The sequence below is a fragment of the Clytia hemisphaerica genome, unplaced genomic scaffold (genome assembly GCF_902728285.1).
Source record: "Clytia hemisphaerica strain Z4C2 unplaced genomic scaffold, Clytia hemisphaerica genome assembly, whole genome shotgun sequence".
Lineage (NCBI taxonomy): Eukaryota > Metazoa > Cnidaria > Hydrozoa > Leptothecata > Clytiidae > Clytia > Clytia hemisphaerica.
The window spans coordinates 2,732,543-2,754,938 of NW_027104101.1; the positions used below are offsets into that span (position 1 = coordinate 2,732,543).

Genomic DNA, 22,396 nt, shown 5'->3' on the forward strand with positions numbered 1-22,396 from the left:
CCACACTGTTTCGGGCTTCCACAATTAAATTCCAAACCTAGTTAGTTAATAATTACCTCTTCGACAAAATGCTTTGATGCTGGTGTCCCAACATCTTCCCATTTCACATATTCCAATGCCATATCCAGATCGTTATAAAGAATGTATGTTAGGGCTGCTTCACTCAAGGGCAAGGGTCTAAAACCATGTGTTATTGCATACGAAAACATTTTACCAATAAATTGGAACATTTTGGATAAAGCAGTATCGATTCTGTTGACTGGCAGGAAAGATTTGACATTGCCTTCAAAGAGTCGATCTTCTGGATCTGACAATTTGAGAAACAATTTATTGAAAAATTAGCGGGTTAACCCTCCATCATCGATAACTGGTTGATTAGTAAATCTGACCCTTAGTTTCTTTGAGGAATCAAATGTACCACTTTTGAAGAAATGGAAAGCATCACCAATCAAGTTTTCAACATCCAAATAAACATGTCCTTCAAGTTGACTTTTAAGGTGGTCAAAGAATTCTTCAATAGACGTGATGTTCTGAGGAAGCTTCAAGATGGCGTTTACGGCATCGTTCATAGGAAACGTGCAGTAGTTCCCAAGGGTTGACAAAGAAATGTCTGGAAACATTTCCTGCAGTCTTGAAAGCTAAAATAAAAACAAGGAAGTTATTATAAAGAAACATTTCAAATCCCTCTCAGTCCCTCTAAAAATATTTGACACTTTTTTAAAAATATTATACAACTGTCGAAAGTGAGAAACAATTGTAAATTTCATTACCTACTCAGACCTACTGGAAAATTTATCCCCAGGCCCCTAAAATAAAATTTTCAAAGATAAAAAATCATCCCTAGGAACAAGTGTGTCAAATATCACGCAATGTTTTGTTTTTTAGGTGTATGGTGACATTTGAAAGAGTCAAGAGAACATTCAATTTTATAATGTATCTACAGCTTTAGCACATGATTCAAATAAAATTGGTTAAAAATTGAGCGAGCAATGAAATGACAAGTTTGCTTGTTATTTTTTAGAAATGTGCATTATCTAAGCACCTATTAGTGGGTCCAAGTCCAAGGAGCTCAACGGAGCAAGTGAAAAGTTTCTAAACCACTACCTTCACTATGTTTACATATGTTTTCCTCACTGTCACAGATTTGAAAACAAAATACCTTAAAGGAAGAAATTTTGGCGGGAATTTAAATTGACAGATGTCCCAAAAAAAATTTTCAGACAGAATTTGGAATTTAATTTGGTGGTTGCGGAATATCTAGGGTAAAAAATTATAGCAAAATCAGCGAAAAACAACTTTTAGAGCCTAAAATAGGACAAAATTTGACGGAATGTAATATCTTAAAGGAAGAAATTTTGGCGGGAATTTAATTTGGCGGATGGCCAAAAAAGTTTTTTCAGACAAAATTACGAACGGACAAAAGTTAATTTATAGGACCTCCAGGTAGGTCCAAAAATAATTTTCTAATGTACAAATTTTGTGGAGTGAATTTTTAATATGTTTAAGATTTGCTATGCAAAATTTGAAGTCGATAGCACAAATAGCGCAGGCTACGTCAAAGTTCAATTTTTATAGAAACTTTTTTTGGACCACCCGATATATTACGTACGAGCATTGACTTCCAAATAAGGTAACACTCTCTGTCAAAAATTTTGAGAACCTTCTGTATCCACCACTGGCTAACTGACGATAACCGATGGTAATGGAATAATAAAATATTAGGGTATGGAATGAGATAAAGTAAACTTTATGGTTTATAGTTTTGGTGATATGTTTTTTTGATTAGTACAACGACGAGAAGTGAATGGTCAAACAGCCAACCGAACATAGTCAAACCAGTCGAATCAATCGATTAAATGAACCAATCAAACGATGATCTGACGAGTTTGAATCAATCGAATCTAGCACTAATCAAACGCAATTGAATCAATTGAGAAAATCGCAGTAATATTTGATTATTTTCAATAATTCGATTGCGTTCAATTGATTTGGCGTTCGATTGACATCGTCTGCTGGTTAAAAAGCTAATAACTTGGTGACTACTGAACCGAAATTGAAGTTATTCCTCAAAATTAAAGTTAGACTTTCCACCTTCTAATGAAATAAAAACATTAATCATAAAACATTTTTGTCAGCTCCAGGAAGCTATCAAGCCATCAAAGTTTTTTTGGACCACCCAGGATTTTTAGGTTATTTTTGAGCGAAATCAGGCTGTCACATGTTTTTCATCTTGCCCTTTTGTTCAAAAATTCAGAATTAACTAATGAACCCATCTTGAGAAAAGTTCATAACAGACGAACAAACAAGATTTCAATGGATAATTTATAGGACCTCCGGGTAAGTCCACAAAGGATATTGTTTTCTTAAGGTTTAATAACTATTAAATTGTGTTAAGTGATAGTATATGACAACTCACTGTTGCAAAACTTGATGACAAGGGTGGGTCTTCCATAAATGTTGATGAGGAAGGGCGGTCTTCCATAGATCTTGATGAGCAAGGTGTGTCTTCCACATATCTTGATGAGGAAGGGTGGTCTTCCATAGATCTTGATGAGCAAGGTGTGTCTTCCACATATCTTGATGAGGAAGGGCGTTCTTCCATAGATCTTGATGAGCAAGGTGTGTCTTCTAGAGATCTTGATGACAAAGGAGTTTCTCTCTCTATAAAGCTGGGTAATAATTCTTCATCAGAATTATCATCATCAGTTATAATACTCAATGGCAAATTGAGTTCTAGGTAAGATCCCAAACAAAATCTTTGCCAACACATGGTTTAACAATTCTATGTTTGTCTCTTTTTACAAAGTGAAAGTCATGACTTTTAATAAAGTGAAGTTTTGGCTTCAAGCACATAACAATTTTTTTACGAATATCTTCTTCAAACATAGAAGAACACAGTGTTACCATAGCTTGCTTTAACGCAATCATCTCATCATGGAAAATATATTCATCAGCTGCATGTTGCTTTATCTACATAAACATCATTATGGATTTGTGAAAACTACCTAAAATCAATGGGATTACCCCCCTTTGATCTTGGAATAGGTTCCTAATTGATAATTCAGAACTGATTCGGAGGAACAAAGCATTCTCTGACAAATTATATTCTGCCATGCTCTCTCAAGGGAACAATTTGGCCATCAGTGCACGTGAATATGGTCCTTCAAAAGTATTCAATGAGTTCCCTTTGATTGAACAAATGTTGCTGGTATTGTTTGATTGGGAACTTTTCAAATTAGAACAAAATGTTCTTTTTCATTTAAAAGAGAACATAATATTCATTTGAAATTGAAGGAAAAAAATTTAATATAAATAAGGAAATTCTTTTACGAGAGTACAAAGGGTAATGTTTGAAGATTATAACAATGATTTGAGGATTATAACAATAAATAATGTTCTACAAGGGTATATTCATTTTTTAAAAGGAACATGTCATACACTATATATACATATTACTTTTTTCAAGGATCATATCATACTGTATATAAGTGTTGTTCCTTTTTATAAGGAACAGATCATACACTATATCTATATGCATATTCCTTTTTTATAAGGAATATCTCATACTGTATATAAGTGTTGTTCCTTTAAAATTGAATATAAAGAGTAATTTTTAAAAGGAATGATTTGAAGATTATTACAATAAGTATTTTTATACAATGTTTTATTCAATTTTTAAAAGGAACATGTCATACACTATATATACATATTTCTTTTTTATAAGGATCATATCATACTGTATATAAGTGTTGTTCCTTTTTATAAGGAACAGATCATACACTATATCTATATGCATATTCCTTTTTTATAAGGAATATCTCATACTGTATATAAGTGTTGTTCCTTTAAAATTGAATATAAAGAGTAATTTTTAAAAGGAATGATTCAAAGATTATTACAATGAGTATTTTTATACAATGTTTTATTCAATTTTTAAAAGGAACATGTCATACACTATATATACATATTTCTTTTTTATAAGGATCATATCATACTGTATATAAGTGTTGTTCCTTTTTATAAGGAACAAATGATACACTATATTTATATGCATATTCCTTATTTATGAGGAATATCTTATGCTGTATATAAGTGTTGTTCCTTTAAAATTGAATATAAAGAGTAATTTTTAAAAGGAATGATTTAAAAATTATTACAATAAGTAAATTTATACAATGATATATTCCTTTTTATAAGAAACATATCATACACTATATATGTATTCCTTTTTTATAAGGATCGTATGATACTGTATATAAGTGTTGTTCCTTTTTAAAAGGAATATAAAGGGTAAATTTAAAAAGGAACAATTAATTTTAAGATTTTTACAATAAATAATTTTATATGTTGTAATTATAAAGTAACTGTTTGTACTTTATATTTGTATTATTCATATTTAAAAAACTATAAACACTAAATAATTTTTTAGAGAGAATGATTTTAATATCATTGTCAAAAATAAGGAATATTATTACGTTTATTCCTATTTTCCCAAAACAGAAAGAGAAATACAAAATTGGGTTCTGATTGGTCCGTTAAGAATCAGCGCTGGTGAAATTGTAGCTCTTGGAAAAGAACCAATGGAAAAAGGCAAATTTTGGCGGGGACTTAATAGTGCCAATTTAAAGTGGAACGATGTTAAATGGAACTAATGGTATCATTTAGACTTTGAACCCATTGAAAAGAACCAATGAAATCGTGCAATCAAACAAAAGGAATTTTGTGCATAAATAGAGGGATCATTCGTTCTTTCTAATCATTAGACTCAGTCAATATGAAGAGGACGTTTCATAAAAAAGAGTGGAAAAATGTTGAGGGTGCCAGCGAAAAAGCCAAACGACTGAAATTACAACCAGATATCAATGGTATTTATCTTTGTCCACTCAGTGAATGTGACAGCAACGCTTACAAAAGTCAGAGAGGTTGCCGGAAACACGTCACAGAAAAACACGGCTGGTTTTTCTTTTTTGACGAAAAACCCAAGATAGAAGATAAATTTCCAGAGAAGCTTTTGAATCCAGCAACCAAACTTTCACCGTTGAGAACAAAGACCTGGGATATGCCATCCTTTTCAAACAAGTGTGGATTAGCTCAAGACTTCGTTAATTGGATTTGCAGTGCTGGTGGTGGTGGAAAAGACAAAGATCAAGCTGAACAAATCGTCAAGAGAATACTCAAATTTGCAAAATACTGTTGTTCAGATCTTGATGACTCGTGTGAACTGACCAAAGTCATGATGGAATATTGCATTGGTTGCGTCCAGTTTATCGAGAGATTTGTTGTGTTTATTGAAACCGAATGCAAAATGGGTAAACCAGGTATCATTTCATATTTACAATCTCTTTCTCATTGCCTTGACTTTATGAGATACAAGGGAGTAGACTCTACAAAACTTTCAGTTTTCATGACGAGTGAAGTATTTCTATCTCGTGCTAAACAATGCCTACGGAGACAAATGCGAGTGGAGTGGAACACGTTATTCAGTATTGAAACACTTGAGAGCAAAAACAGCTGGGCCACTTTGGCAGAGCTTCAAACAGTTTTGCCATACCACGAAACTAGATATGAACAGATACTGAAACTGATAACAACTAAAAACCATTCCTCTAGGGATTTGTCATTTGCCACTTCATTTATCGTGGCAATGCTGTTCCTGAGAGTAAAGTCAAGTAGGCCAATGACTTACCAATTTATAACGATTCCCATGATGAATTCGATCAAAGAGGATGGTATGATTGACCAAACAAAATTTAAAACAAACTCAACATATGCATTTGACTCTCTACTATTTGAAAAAATTGTTTTAGAAAAAGTGAAACAGTATGTTGAAATTGTGAGACCAACTTTCAAACCATGTTGTCAGTATCTTTTAGTGAACGGAAATGGTACACAGCTGAAGAATCTTGGTGATATCTTTGGCAGAATGGTCTATCAAGCGATTGGAAAATATGTGAATCCAACGAGATATCGACAAATTATTGAAACTGAGAGCGCAGAACGTTTGACTACAGAAGAACAGGCAATCGTCAGCTTGGACCAAAAACACACATCAAACGTTGCAAAAGTCCACTATCAAAAACAAAAATCTCGAGATGTTGCGCGAAAGGCCAGCGAATGCATGAAAATACTGATCAATAACAGTCCTAGCTCTACCATCACCGACGATCAGGACAATAGGAAGGTAAGCGTTGAAAACACAATTGACATGTCTAACGATAATTCTCAACCAGACGACGAATCACCAAATGTCGAATCTCAAAAACCTAAGAAACCTACATCAACAGCCAAACCTCCAAAAAGCACGCAACGCTCACCAACCGAACGAAAGCCAAAAAGCTCTTTCACAGCAGAAGAAGACGATTTCATTCTTAAAGGACTGAGGAAGTATGGCCAAGGCAAATGGACGCGCATTCTTAAAGATCCAGAATTTTGTTTTCACCCTTCACGAACAAACGCTACTCTCATGACAAGAGCAAAAGCTAAAAACTTGATTTCTTAGAATATTTACTAGTTGAACTATATAAAAAATTATTTAAATTAACTTTCTTTGAATTTTTTTAATTACTACAATTAGTTGTAAATTTCATATAAACATTTATTATATACTATTCATCAACTTTAAGAACATTTAACAAATCCAAACCAGAAGTCTTGTCACCCTCTCTCACCCTTAATAACGTCTTATCACACTCTATCTACACTATTCACAGGTTTGACAATAACTAGAAATTTGAGAAAACGAAAGTGAAAATCTAGTCACCCTCTCTCACCCTCAATAACGTCTTATTACACTTTATCTATTCACAGGTTTGGAAATAACTAGAAATTTGAGAAATCGAAAGTGGAAATCTTGTCACCCCCTTTCACCCTTAATAACGTCTTATCACACTCTATCTAGACTATTCACAGGTTTGGAAATAACTAGAAATTTGAGTAATCGAAAGTGAAAATTTTGTCGCCCCCTTTCACCCTTAATAACGTCTTATCACACCCTATCTACACTATTCACAGGTTTGGAAATAACTAGAAATTTGGGAAAACGAAAGTTGAAATCTAGTCACCCCCTTTCACCCTTAATAACGTCTTATCACACCCTATCTACACTATTCACAGGTTTGGAAGAAACTAGAATTTTGAGTAATCGAAAGTGAAAATTTTGTCGCCCCCTTTCACCCTTAATAACGTCTTATCACACTCTATCTACACTATTCACAGGTTTGGAAATAACTAGAAATTTGGGAAAACGAAAGTGGAAATCTTGTCACCCCCTTTCACCCTTAATAACGTCTTATCACACTCTATCTAGACTATTCACAGGTTTGGAAATAACTAGAAATTTGAGTAATCGAAAGTGAAAATTTTGTCGCCCCCTTTAACCCTTAATAACGTCTTATCACACTCTATCTACACTATTCACAGGTTTGGAAATAACTAGAAATTTGGGAAAACGAAAGTGGAAATCTTGTCACCCCCTTTCACCCTTAATAACGTCTTATCACACTCTATCTAGACTATTCACAGGTTTGGAAATAACTAGAAATTTGAGTAATCGAAAGTGAAAATTTTGTCGCCCCCTTTCACCCTTAATAACGTCTTATCACACTCTATCTACACTATTCACAGGTTTGGAAATAACTAGAAATTTGGGAAAACGAAAGTTGAAATCTAGTCACCCCCTTTCACCCTTAATAACGTCTTATCACACCCTATCTACACTATTCACAGGTTTGGAAATAACTAGAAATTTGAGAAATCGAAAGTGGAAATCTTGTCACCCCCTTTCACCCTTAATAACGTCTTACCACACCCTATCTACACTATTCACAGGTTTGGAAGAAACTAGAAATTTGAGAAATCGAAAGTGGAAATTTTGTCACCCCCTTTCACCCTTAATAACGTCTTATCACACCCTATCTAGACCATTCACAGGTTTGGAAGAAACTAGAATTTTGAGTAATCGAAAGTGAAAATTTTGTCGCCCCCTTTCACCCTTAATAACGTCTTATCACACCCTATCTACACTATTCACAGGTTTGGAAGAAACTAGAATTTTGAGTAATCGAAAGTGAAAATTTTGTCGCCCCCTTTCACCCTTAATAACGTCTTATCACACTCTATCTACACTATTCACAGGTTTGGAAGAAACTAGAATTTTGAGTAATCGAAAGTGAAAATTTTGTCGCCCCCTTTCACCCTTAATAACGTCTTATCACACCCTATCTACACTATTCACAGGTTTGATAAAAACTAGAAATTTGAGAAAACGTATAAACGAAAAATATTTATTTTGATGTTATATTTCTTTCATTTGATAAAAAGGATTGCTTAAACGTGACGAGTTAAAAAACACGAATACTTGAGCACAAAAGCACGCGTTCCGAAAGTCGAGAAATACCTCTTTCAATATAACTAAGAACAGTGGAAGAGAAAACATTGAAAACACGACTTTTCAGCTCTATAAAAGGTTTTTCGTCTTACAAAATATAAAAATTTTAAAACTTAAAATTTTCGTTTTATTAAGTTAAATGTCTGAATTCAGTCTTCGTCTGAAACTAGGTTTGCTTCGGAGATTTTAAACGAAACACCCGAGTCCGATGCATTAATTTGACCTTCCTTTTCTTTTGGTTGTGGTTCCTTTTTGCCATCTTCGTCTTCAGTTTTGCCATTTGTCATGTTACTGTCAGGTGGTAACTCCTCTCCGATCTCGGATTGCTTTTGATCATCTTCCTTTGTTTCGTTAGTTTCACCTGGTTTGTCTTGTTCCATTTCTTCTGATGTTGAAGCGGGCTGATGTAGGGGTGGAGTATTTCCTGCATTTTCATCTTCATTGTTGGTTTTGAGTGCCTCATTTTCACTGTCACTTGTAAAAACAAGTCGCTGTCTTTTCGTTTTCGTCACCATTTCATCATCGCTAGAGCTCAGCACGTTTCTCTTTCGAAGCGGCTCAGGAGATTTTGGAATGTTGTCCTCATAGTCTGGGAAGAGGAGGCAGAAATTGTGAAGGTCGAACCAGCTTCGTTGCCAGCCTTTCCTCAACAGCCATGTATCAAACACGGAATCGGGAAGAGCCCAGCTCATCCTCAATCGACGATGGAACATCTTTTCAGCGTTTACGGAGATCACAATTTCGTCCCAGGCACCTTCAAAGTTAGTAAGAAGGTTGTAAACCTTTGTGCAGTATGCGTCATCGCACGTTTCCGATTCATTGTCGAAATGCGGAGACTCCCATTGCAGTTGATCGTACAGGACGCCCTCAGTTTTGTCCGCATCCATAACAGCAGAATCCACAGCGCTTTCAATGGAAGATACTCGGTGGTCATTTGGCGTGCTTGTTTTCAGAGGGCTGCACTGCGAGAACGAGAACTGTTCTGTTTCTTCCGCTTCCATGAGACTCTCCATTGGGGTGCAGTCAAAATCATTGTAAACCGCTCCGTGTTCGAGCGTCTCCTCCATATCGTTATCGAAGAGTGGCGTGTCCTTTAACACCTCGGCGAGATAATGAAAGACTTGCATACAGTTTTGACGAAGCCAACCTGAGAAAAGTGAGACAAAGATATGACAAAGTATGGCCAGCTAGTTCATCTAATTACTGAATATGCTCCAAATGCTAAATCAAAAAGCATAACAAAATACTTGTCGGTTTTGATCAAGGTATGCTCGTTCTATTACCCTGAAAGACGAAAGACAATACTTACGTGTTACTTTTTTGTCTTTCTTTGGGAGTGAATCACAATTGAAGACCTCAAGACGTGTCGCGATTGCTTGGTTGTCAATATCATTTACAAAGTCGGGCATTTCATTTGTCGTCAAGAAAAATCCAGAGTTGTATCTGATCCGGTTGCCTTGTTTGTGCTTCTGGGGTAAAAACAGCAGACCACCTAAAAGGAAATCAAAAAAGCAATTATGTAAAGACGAAAACTATTGTGTTTCTTTGTCAAATAAAGCTTTTAATACATGCAATAAAGCTTGCAATACATGCAATAAAACTTTATCAAGAAAAACATGCATTACCTTGGAGAATTCTTTTAGCATCGTCACAGCCAAGACATTCCGGCGTCCATTCATCCATGAGAACCACTTGTGTATTGTCAGTAAGCATTGAAGCAGAAAACTTTCCGTCATTCATCATACCCGCTATGTAACGCGCAGGAACGACACCTAAATTTGAAAGAAAAAGACTTCAGTCATTAAGAAGAGCACCTCTAAGGATTGAAAATTGCAAATGCTTAGTTCAAATGCCTTTTCAAAATGGAAAATATACCTTGGATAGCGCTGAACCAGCTGGTCTTTCCCGAATCCGGAGGTCCAACGACGCAAAGCTTTGGTTCTTTCATTGGGAATCGTTTATGTAACAATAGTTGGTAATATTTCTTGTAAAACAGTTTACGTTTGATGGCGTTTGGAATACTGTTCTCTACACCTAAAACAAAGAAATATAATGAAAAGTTTCAAAATCCATAGACAAAAGTATTGGAAAAAAGATATTTAATGTACCAATGTAATTCCAAATCCAGTTCTTCAATACTTATGTGGAGTACAAAAACGTCAAAAACGTGAACACTTAGAATGCAATCCATTTATAATTTTACTAAAATACAAACCTGTGATAAATGGTTCAGGATAGGGCACGGTGCCATCATATTTGTACCGGACGTACGCACGTGGAGACCCTAAGAATAAAAGATAATTGGCGGTCTTGTTTCTTTTTATCTGCTATGTGGCTCAAAAACATATTATTCATCATCAATCAGTCATCATTGAAATTTAAAAAGTGTTTTAGTATGTATGCATACCTTTCAATGATGATGGGTTGACTTCAAATTTCTTCTGTTCGATGTTGAAGCACGTTCCCCATGGTTGCACTTCGATGAAGTTGAAGTCAATAACTATGGGTAGCACGATGCGGGTCGACGGCACAGACAACAGATTTATCACATTTGATACGTGACCAGCAATCATGTCAGCAATTTCTGGATTACCCAAAATTTGGTGGATGAAATCGAAGACCGACGAATAGTAAACGTATGTGAACTTTGACTCCTTTGGTTTCTTGTAGACGCAACCATCGTAAAGACCGAAATCGAAGCGTGACATAAATCTTTTTACAACATCTATACATTGCATTATTTTTGACGACGGCTTGAACGATGCATTGGCAACACCGCCTTCTAATAAATCAATGCAAAAATAGTAAAACATAGTAAAATCATAGTAAAAAAGCGTAAAGTCACAGTGAATGAGATTGATTAATGTATTTTTTATATATTTAGAAAGGAATAGCTCACTTACCCGAGAGAGAATCGTCAACAATTTTGATTGCAATCCACTGTTGTAGTTTTTGAATAGCCGGACGTAACTCGTTTGCAACACCGACAGCCATTCGTTGAGTCATCCACAATTTAGTCAAGGTTTTGGATGAATAGTTTTGGCCTTCCTCAAGGTGAACATTCTTCATTTCAATGCCTTCTTTCTTGGCCTCAGCACGTACAACTCGGATCTGGCTCTTTACAAATGCCATCAAAACAGTTTCATTTGTGTGATCTTTAACTGTCACACAAAGAGCTTTTGCCAAGTAATCACCCTCTGAAAATTCAAAAAAGAAAAATCGTTTTACCAAACTAAACGGAATCACCTTAAAGATTATATATTTGGTTTAATCTCGTATTACACGTTTGGATAGAAAAATACTTAACCACAATATTGAAAATTTTGGGGCGACGGGCACCAATCTTTTTTCCATCTTGAAATGAGTTTAAATCACGCGCAAGAAAATTAGAAAATTAAACTTACTTCTTCCTCTCAATGCCCTGCAGTTGTAAATATCCAAACCAGAATTCATAACAACTTTAGAAAGATGGTTTTCGTAGGAATCGATAGCACACTCTGCCCAATCGAACATGACAAAAAAACTTATTCCAGGCAGATCTATATCCTGGCCTTTGTATTTAGTTTTTAAAGCAGTGCCACAAGACACAAAGCCAGCGATATGAGCGTCTTCAGAAAATTTCTTTTCTAAAGCTTGACGTACTTGCCAAATTTCAACTTTTGAGTCAGGTTTCATTAAGGCTCTGATAGCTGCCACTGTGTAGTGTTTCATTACATTTTCTACGACAAACGTTTTCAAAGCATGCACCAGTGGAATCGATCTAATTTCTGCTTTCGGCTTTATCTTTGGTTCCTCTTTCGAAGTTGCATGATCCTCTTCTGATGAGCTGTCTGACGCTGACATGTTGAAAACAACTTATCAACACTTAATGCTCAATATTACAACAACACTATTTATACACACAGTTCCTTTTCAAAAGTTTTTGTCGAAAAGATTGAAAATCGATTTGATTGTTGTTAATGGGTGATTGGCAAGTCCCTAAGGGTGATTAAAGAGGACATGTATTCCCGTGGCAATTGCTTTTAACTTTTTTTTTCAATTGATTCTCAAAACTATTCATTCGCCGTGACGATACTTTGCTTAAGTAATTCTCAAAGGAGAAAATCAATCCCATTAAAATTTTATATTCCATTGTGAATTGTTTTGTTTCAAAATAGAAATAATGTGTTGACTTAAAGCTTATTCAGCCTCGTTGAGTTTTTCGCGTACTTATTGGCACGTAATTAAAAAAGAATCTATTCACGTCACTTTCGATTTCAAAAAAATCCTTTCCGTCTTAAATGTGCGAGAAGCGTAGATAAGAATGTATAACGAGTAATACAAGCAAATACACGGTAATAGATCTCTCCCGTTACGTCACTTTCGATTTCAGAAAAATCTTTTCCTTCCTAAATGTGTGAAAAGTGTAGATAAGAATGGATTACGAGTAATACAAGTGGTTACACGGTGACAGATCTCTCCCATTACGTCACTTTCGATTTCCCGATAATCCTTTCAGTCTTAAATGTGCGAAAATGGTAGATAAGAATGTATAAGGAGTAATACAGGTGGATACACGGTGACAGATCTCTACCATTACGTCACTTTCGATTTCAGTAAAACCCTTTCCTTCCTAAATGTGTGAAAAGCGTAGATAAGAATAGATTACGAGTAATACAAGTGGATACAGGGGGGGGTTTCATGGTTGGCGGAGGAGCGGAATCGGCCCTTTTTTCGGACGGAGTGGCGGAATTGGGCAAAAATTTAGACGGAATTACGGAAATTGGGTTCTCTGACGGAGACGGAAAATTATACAATTTTAGTGCGGAGAAACAGAATTTAGCAAAAAAAATTGCGGAAATTCGGAATTGGTAGAAAATATTCAAAATTTACGGAATTTTCGACAAAAATATTGAATTTCAAAGGAATTTTCGGTGACGGAATTTTGGTTCAATTTAAGACGGTTTGACGGAAATTGGAGAAAAAATTGACGGAATTGCGGAATCGGGTACCCCCTGAAACCCCCCCCCCGATACAGGGTGATAGATATCTCCCATTACGTCACTTTCGTTTTCCCGGTAATCCTTTCTGTCTAAATGTGTGAAAAGTGTAGATAAGAATGTATAACGAGTAATACAAGTGGATACACGGTGATAGATCTCTCCCGTTACGTCACTTTCGATTTCCCGGTAATCCTTTCTGTCTTAAATGTGTGAAAAGTGTAGATAAGAATGTATAACGAGTAATACAGGTGGATACACGGTGATTGATCTTTCCCGTTACGTCACTTTCGATTTCAGGAAAACCCTTTCTGTCTTAGTTGTGTGAAAAGCGTAGATAAGAATGGATAACGAGTAATACAAGTGGATACAGGGTGACAGATATCTCGCATTACGTCACTTTCGTTTTCCCGGTAATCCTTTCTGTTTTAAATGTGTGAAAAGTGTAGATAAGAATGTATAACGAGTAATACAGGTGGATACAAGGTGATAAAGATCTCGCCCCATTACGTCACTTTCGATTTCAGGAAAACCCTTTCTGTCTAAATGTGTGAAAAGTGTAGATAAGAATGGATTACGAGGAATACAAGTGGTTACAAGGTGATAGATCTGTACTGTTACGTCACTTTCGTTTTCTCGGTAATCTTTTCTGACTTAAATGTGCGAAAAGCGTAGATAAGAATGGATTACGAGTAATACAAGTGGATACAGGGTGACAGATATCACCCATTACGTCACTTTCGTTTTCTTGGTAATCTTTACTGTCTTAAATGTGTGAAAAGTGTAGATAAGAATGTATAACGAGTAATACAGGTGGATACAAGGTGATAAAGATCTCGCCCCATTACGTCACCTTCGATTTCAGGAAAACCCTTTCTGTCTAAATGTGTGAAAAGTGTAGATAAGAATGGATTACGAGTAATACAGGTGGATACAAGGTGATAAAGATCTCGCCCCATTACGTCACTTTCGATTTCAGGAAAACCCTTTCTGTCTAAATGTGTGAAAAGTGCAGATAAGAATGGATTACGAGTAATACAGGTGGATACAAGGTGATAGATCTGTCCTGTTACGTCATTCTCGATTTTGGAACAGCTCTTCAGTTTGAAACTTGTAAAAACAGTAGAGAAGAATGAATATTTGGTGTTAACAGTCTGAGAAAAGGAACAAAATTACCACCGAAAAAGTTAAATTATTATTATAATTAATCTATTGTTATCATTAAATCATTGTTATCATATAATTATAAAATTTGAAAAAAAGGAAAAGGATTTGAAATTTCTTGAAATGGTTAATACCACTATTATTATTATTATTATTATTAAAATGAATATTACAGGTTGTAGGCACTCAGTGGGCCTCTAAACCGATCTCAATTTACAAGTTTTGTGTAACGAATTTCTTTGGATGGCTTTTCCATGCTTCTTTCAACTTTTCTTTGAAGCCTTTTATGGAAACAGCAGCTGCCACCTCAGACGGCAATTTATTCCATGTAGGGATGGTTCTGTAGTAGAACGACTTTGTTTGCGGGCCGCGGAATCCATCACTTGCAAAGTTCAGCTGGAGTTCATCTTTGTGTTGTCGATTCGGACGTGGTCGATGGGTAGTTTTCTTTGGAATCGTAGCTTTATCGTAGAAGTGAAGATGCTTATAGACCTGCACCATATCACAAAAAGTTCTTCGAAACTCTAGTGTTGGTAATTGTAAGCTTCGTAGTCTATCCTCATAAGAGAGATTTTTGTAAAGTTTGACAAGCCTTGTTGCACGTCTCTGCACTCCTTCCAATAGGTTGACGTGTTTCCTTAGTTTCGGGGACCAGACTGATTGTGCATATTCAAGATGCGGTCGAACGAAAGTACAGTATAAAGTAAGAAAAATCTGCGGGCTAAGGTTTTGGAAGCCACGGTTAATAACTCCAAGCATCGAATTGGCCTTGTTGACTTGCTTAGAGATATGTTCCTCGAAACTCAACTCTGCATCAATAACAACACCAAGATCTTTCTCTATGAAAACATGTTCCAGTTGATTTCCATTTAGAGTATATGGATGTGCATGTTTAATGTTTGTAAACTTTCCGATTGTAAGTACATGGCACTTGTCTGGATGGAACTGAAGCAACCAGTCTTTAGACCATTTCTCCAGCTCCTCAATATCTTTTTGTATGATAAGAGAGTCATCGATGGAGTCAACTTCTTTAAATATCTTTGTATCATCAGCAAAGAGTAGTATGGATGAGATGATTTTATCAGGAAGATCGTTGATATATAGAACAAAAAGTAGCGGCCCAAGTACACTACCCTGTGGTATTCCACTTACTACATCATTTGTTGTTGATTTTGACTGATTCACTTTTACCTGTTGTTTACGTCCGTTAAGGAATGCTCTTATCCAATCAAGTATAGGTCCTTTGAATCCATATCCCATTAGTTTTTTGCACAATCGACGGTGTGGCACGGTATCAAATGCCTTTGCAAAATCGAAATAGATACAATCTACCACTTTTCCTTCTGAGGTACTTTCACAGCATCTATCGATGAATGTTAGCAGTTGGGTAACTGTCGAGCGTTTGCTAATGAAACCATATTGTTTATTTGAAAGGAGTTCCAGGTCGTCAAGATGCTGTGTAATGTGCGCTCGTAGAATTGTTTCCATCAGCTTACAAACGATCGATGTCAAACTTACAGGTCGGTAGTTAACAGCCAAATTTTGTGCTCCTTTGCTCTTATAAATTGGAGTTACATATGCTAATTTCCATTCTTCCGGTAGGACTCCCGTCGATAACGATTCGATCATTAAAAGTGCAAGGGGTTCTGTGATATAATCTACAAGTTCTTTTAACATTTTTGGATGCATTTCATCTGGACCAAATGATTTGTTGTCATCAAGTTTCAGTATAGATTTGTAAACAAGATCTTTTGTTATTGGTATTCTTTTGATGACGCGATCTGTGCGGGACTGGAATTCCGGTAGTTCTCCTTCGGGTTCTTTTGTGAAGACACTACAGAATTGTTTCTGCAGGATGTCTGCTTTTTCATTGTCTTCATGTCTTAGAGATGAAATGTCATTTGGTGTTTCGAGCAGGGATGAAACCCCACTTGCAGATTTTAGTGTACTTCGGACATGTGACCAGAAGATCTTTGGTTTACTTTTCGACTTGTCGCAGATACCTTTTTCGTATGACCTTCGAGCTTGTGTTATCTTTCGGTTCACTCTGTTCCGTGATGTTACGTAGTTTGTACGGTTCCTAGCTTTTTCTTCCGGGTCTTTAGACTTTAACCAGAGCCTGTGAAGTTGTCGTTTTTGTTTTATCTCATTCTGGACCTCTTTTTTGATTGGTATAGCTCCCTTGAGTTTCCAGCTTTGATTATCAATATATTTTATTGGAATAAACTGGCTTCTCAGATCAAGAACTTTTCCTTTAAAGATTGTCCACATATCTGTTACTGATTTTCCTCTCAATTCGTTGATCAAATTTTTCGACCATTCTCCATCATTCAGGTGTTGTTTCATCTTTGTGTAGTCACCGGTTTCATAACTGTATCTTTTCGAATTGGGTTTGCGTTGAGTGTAGCAATCAAACGTAAACACCAATATGCTATGGTCGCTCTTCCCAAGTGGGCTCAGGTACTGAAGGTCGCTTACTTGATTTTGTTCATGAGTAAGTATTAAGTCTATCGTTGAAGGTTCGTCTGTTCCTCTGCATCGCGTTGGTTCATCAACAAGTTGATAGAAAAACGCGTCTCTGAGAGCGTCCAAAAACTTTTCTTCCTTACTTTCCTCAGAGTGTGAGGTTGTCCAGTTATCCCAGTTTATGGTTGGATAGTTCATATCACCTAAGAGACATTTATGAGTGTATCTCTTCTCGGAAGCAATAGATTTGATCAGCTCGTTGAGTTTATCGTTGTTTTCTTCTGAATGATTGTTGTTTGTTGGACTACGGTAAAGGCATCCAAAAACTAACAAATCCCTGCCACAAAGTCGAATTTCGATTATGCATGATTCATCAAATTCTGTCGCCAATTTTACACCAACTATTAGATGCTTGATCGAGTTGTGAGCTAATATAATGATCCCGCGTCCTTTTTTTGATGTTATATTTTCATGGTTCACCAGCTTATACTCTTCAAATTCGTATTCATGAGGTTCTCTCAGTGCACCAACCTTTGATTTAACTTCACAAATTGCAATCAAGTGTGGTTTTACATTTCGTGATTGCATTTTTAATTCTCCCAATTTTTCAGATGTTAGTTGGTCTGCATTGGTATACATGATTTTTATATTCTTCGCAGTTATTGTATTATCTTGTGTCTTGTTTTTTTGGGTTTTATTTCTTTCGTTATTTTCGTATTTTTTCTTACATTCTTTGGTGGAAATTAATCTTGTCGTTGGTTGTTGACCTTCTTGAGGCGGAATCCGTTTTTTGAGGAGCCACGGACTCGCCAGATCCCACCTGTTTCGCTTTCATTCTTTCTTTTAGCTTCAATTACAAGATTTTTGAATTCTTTCCTTTGATCAGGGGTTAGATCTTCACAGATACTTATCCCTTTATACATATTCACACCCTTCAATACGCGAAGGTTACCGAATATACTTTCCTTTTCTTCTTCCTTGTCAAATGAAACTAGCAATGGGCGTTTCTTGTCGGCTACTTTTGCTCCAAGTCTTGTCATATGTTTGATCTTGACCTTAGCATGAAGATTTTGGGTGAGTGTTTTCACCCATTCCTCGTCCTTCTTCGGTTGATCATCAGTGAATTCTTCAACACCGTGAACGATGATGTTTTTTGAACGTTTTAATTTGTCCTTTTCTTCCGCAGCTTCCTCTTTGTGCACCTCTTTCACGGCTATCTTTACATCGTCGTTCGAGGAAACAATTTGGCTGTCAGCAGAGGCCGCAGCGGCGTAAGATTTTGTACATTCCTCTTTTATCGTTGACAGGATTTGTGTTCGGAAGTCCTCGAGCTTTTTTTCCAATTTGGTTTCTACGTATTCAACAGTATGGAACGCTGGATCGTTTTTCAACTGTTTTTTTAATACTGTTAGCTCATTCTTTTGTGTTTCGACTATCTCCAGGAGGTGCTGTTCATTATTCTTTAGTTTATCTATCGTTTCTTCCTTTTCTTTCACTATGGTTTTCAGCTTAGAAAGTTCAGCAGCCTGTCTGATCGAGGGTTGTGGTCCAGGATTGGGAATATCCTGGATATCTTTTGATATTTGCACGCAGTTCGTACACACGTACTTACAGTTAAGTCTCCTACCGTCTTTGAAGGCTGAGATCATGTAAGGGGGTAGTCGAGTGCAGATATAGTGGACCATCCTGTTGCAGTTTGAACAAGTCAAACAGTCCCCATTCTCGTCATCAGCGCAAGCTTGTTGGGTGCAAAGCGGGTTCGGTGTGTATCTTGATCTTGTCGACATCATGGTTGTTGTTAATCGAGTGTGATGTTGGAATTTTAATGTTTTTGAGTGAGTTTAGGAGCGATTTTTCATAGTTTTTTAGAAAAATTCAGATTTTGTTGAATTTGACTGCCACTCCAAAAAACACGTCTATCTCAAATACTTTTTCCTTGTCTGCTGCTGATCTCTTTTTCCCACTTGATAAAAGTCGAAGGGAATGGCTGGGTGAAGATGAAGATCTTGCTGCATTAGTGGTTGATTCTCTTATTAAAGCACGTGTTTGAGAAACAATGTTTGATGTTCTATTTTGGCTACCTTGCCTTATCAATTGTTCTGAAACGATTGATTGTACTTCCCTTCTTAGATCTTCATTCATTTTGAATTGTACCTAAAAAATATATCATTTTATCAGTATGAGCTTTAAAACATTTAAATTTTTGGTCCCCAAATTTCCCGAATCGCCAAGTTTCCCCACTGAAATCTCAAAGTTTTGGTAAAAAAAAGTTGGAGAAATCGTAAAAATGGTAAAATACCTTCCTACTTTATACATACATTTTCTGAAAGCCCATAATATCTCCTAGACGATGGTAATAATTAAAATCTTTATTTGTTATACTGAATATCCGTTATTACATAAAGATCAAAATTTGACCTATATACTTTCAAAGGGGATGCATTCACCCATAGCTTTGAGTTGTTGAGATGATTCTTTTTAAAAATTTTTCTTAAAACGGCTTTTCTTCTCTGTTTTATGCCGCCCTTACCCATTCCACCCTTCCATGCCCGTATATGACGGCAGTCACGTCTAGCCATAATATGCTATGATGTCTGCAAATCGTATATTATGCTGCATTATACGGGAAACTTACATCCTACATAGTTCTTTATATTATGTTGTGCATGATTATAGAATCCCGAGTGTATTACAGATGAACCCGACTAGATGTATTTGACAGCCAAGTCAGCCTCGGAAAATAGCCAGATGCAGAAAACAGAAAGAAGCTGAGCGAAGAAGGAAATAATGACTCTTATATATGCCAAAACTACAATAGAGTTCTTCAAGCTTGGTTTCATCACTCACGCCTTTTCATTAAGAGACACAATGATATTAAATCATGCTGGCCTGGATTACAATTTGGATGCTGGTTTGTCTGTTTGTTGGTGTTTGGTTAGAAAGTTTTTTTTTCTCGAATCTCGAAAANTTTGACTCCTCTTCCTCTTAATTGGTCAAAAAAAAAAAAAGTAACGGGCACTTCTACAATCCATATGTCTGAAAGCAGAATGTTTACTTGTTTCAATTTCACCATCTTCCTCGTCCGTAGACCCGGTGCACTCTATCAATTGCCTTGCTTTTTCTTCCGTCATGTCTATATTTAGTCTAGTGCCCGCACTGGCGTCATGGGGTCGCTCGTAATCACCAGCATGTTTACCAGTCACATCAAACACTCAAAAGGAGTGTTCCAGCATCCATGCTGGTGTTGTCATGTCCTTTGTTTCCAGGTTTCGTGATGTGAATTCTTGGACACGACAGTCCACGGCACCCACGTCGATTGAATCAAATTTTGGCATAGCCTGGCAGGTGATGTAGATGCCACCATTCATCTTTGTTCTTCTTGGCTTTTGGTTTTTCACTGCTTGGCTGAAGTAACCACCTTGTAGAATAGATTTGACCTGTAAAATAAGTTAAAAATAACTAAATTCCATAATCGTTATCATACAATGACAGATTTTGCTAGATACTTTGGTCTCCTCAGCATATCTAATATCAAAAATTAAACAGAAATAAGCTGCAAGATATAAAATAATTAGTATTCATTCAGTCAATGGAAAGAATTTACACTAACCTGGTCAGGAGCCATTGTTTCATGGAACCAAAAGTTTTCTCTTTGTATGGCAATGTTGTTGTGTGGAATAAGCCCAAGAAGAACGTTGACCCATGAGGTTTTTCCGGAGATATTGCTACAATCGGTGACGAAATACTTGGCACAAAAAGGAAATCCACCGGGGTGTTTTGAAACCACAATCGATTTGCAAGTGCTCTAAAGTAGGTTCGAAGGGTAGAGTTTTAACTCTGAGTTTTAACGCTGGACCTTAGGATCTGAGGAACCAAAAGTTTAAAAATGGTCCAGTAGGGCTTGAAATATAGCCTAGAAACCAATAAATCGCTCCCAGATCGAAATAATCGTTGAAATCAAGTTAAAGGCCCGAAATTGACATTCTCGCTCGAACTTCAATTTTCGAAAATTGATAAATTAGCCAAAAGTGCCAATATGTTACCGCACTGACTGTACCTGAAGAAAAGTAACAAAAAAAAATTCTGAGAACTGTAGTCGAAACACTATGAATAAACAAAACATGCAAATTTACATTATCCCCTCTCGAATATTTTCCCAGAATCAAAAATACCTGAATAAAACACAGTTTATCCTCAGAAAGTTACAAAGTTTGCACAACTCACACCGCTCCAATAGTAAACATATTCTTACCACTCGTTACGATTCTTGGTACTTTGTGTGGGAACTGGAAGCACAATAGCCACTGGCAGAACTTGTTCAAAAAGTTGACACGCTCCCTCAGTTCTGGAAAACTGTTTTCCACGGACGTTGCAAAGCAGCCACCATCACACTCAGCGTCAGAATCAAAGTTTTTATAGCACCTCGGGGCGATTTTCCCAAACTCCTCTTCATGGGATGGCACCTGTACAAAGCCCTTTGTCGAGAATTTGAAGAACCAACCACCATTAACTTGTATATAATCGTACTCCATCTCAATGGAAGGTAACACCTAGTAGAAAAATTAAACAGTGTGTTTTATTTCAGAATTAACCGTTAAACCGATTCCAAATCTTATAACACTCTCAAAATTGAAATCTAGGTTCAAAGACGATTTAATAAATCCACTAATTTGATACCTTAACAAATTCTGCCTCCATGTGTGACCTGACCTTCTATTTGTGTAGGTCAATCTTTTCACCAAATTTTCAATTGGCACGAACTGTCTCGAGATATTCGTCAATCGAAGAATGATATTTGAAAGCGTAAGTTGCTAAAACAACGAGAAAATAGAAGAATCGGCAAAGTTGAAGATAAAAACCGCAAGGCAAAAACAGGCAGCCCCCTCTAAGGTTTGAGCTAGTAAATGACAATCGAAAGGAAAATCAAATGACATACCGTTTGGCTCCTTTTCAAAAATGGCGCCATTATGAATGCGATGATTCAATTTCATCATCACTCGCCTTACTCGGTCAATGGTTTTGCCCTGGGAGGTTTCCTTTTCAGGAACTAAGGATTTGGACTTTCACCAAGCAAAGATATGTGTTGATAACGAAATACTTGCTCCTGAAGATGCTGTGATGCCTCTCGAATTTTGAAATCCAGTTGCGGTGAGCAACATACCAAGCGTGTGGAAACATATCCTTTCGAAACTTTGTTCTTGACCATTTGTGAGTTGTAGTCCTAAAGCAATGGAAGAGTATTAACCGTTGGCTTAACTATTTTTCTATCAGAAACAATATCAAAGTTAAACCGGTGTAATTTGTATTAGCATTAAAACAATGAACTCAAACAAAGCTGAATTTATATACCTTTACCACTTGCTTAAGTTTGGCCTAAAGCACATCTGATTCCCCCATCTTT

At 36.4% G+C, this 22,396-nt stretch overlaps 3 protein-coding genes across 3 annotated transcripts; 1 reads left to right on the top strand and 2 right to left on the bottom strand.

The window, feature by feature from the left end:
- Nucleotides 1-4,623: 4,623 nt before the first annotated feature.
- Nucleotides 4,624-6,526, top strand: LOC136813083 (uncharacterized). The gene is made up of 2 exons (XM_067069607.1): nucleotides 4,624-5,318; nucleotides 5,864-6,526. The coding sequence occupies exons 1-2, from the start codon at nucleotides 4,775-4,777 to the stop codon at nucleotides 5,908-5,910; spliced, it is 591 nt and encodes a 196-aa protein (XP_066925708.1). The 5' UTR covers nucleotides 4,624-4,774; the 3' UTR covers nucleotides 5,911-6,526.
- Nucleotides 6,527-8,289: 1,763 nt separating this feature from the next.
- LOC136812917 (uncharacterized) lies at nucleotides 8,290-10,152 on the bottom strand. The gene is made up of 3 exons (XM_067069433.1): nucleotides 10,012-10,152; nucleotides 9,696-9,878; nucleotides 8,290-9,533 (listed from the first exon to the last, which is right to left on the bottom strand). Exons 1-3 carry the CDS (start codon nucleotides 10,127-10,129, stop codon nucleotides 8,536-8,538), a joined length of 1,299 nt encoding a protein of 432 aa, XP_066925534.1. The 5' UTR covers nucleotides 10,130-10,152; the 3' UTR covers nucleotides 8,290-8,535.
- A 74-nt stretch (nucleotides 10,153-10,226) lies between these two features.
- Nucleotides 10,227-12,278, bottom strand: LOC136812938 (uncharacterized). The gene is made up of 5 exons (XM_067069446.1): nucleotides 11,791-12,278; nucleotides 11,290-11,583; nucleotides 10,794-11,168; nucleotides 10,602-10,670; nucleotides 10,227-10,420 (listed from the first exon to the last, which is right to left on the bottom strand). The coding sequence occupies exons 1-5, from the start codon at nucleotides 12,227-12,229 to the stop codon at nucleotides 10,227-10,229; spliced, it is 1,371 nt and encodes a 456-aa protein (XP_066925547.1). The 5' UTR covers nucleotides 12,230-12,278.
- Nucleotides 12,279-22,396: the final 10,118 nt, after the last annotated feature.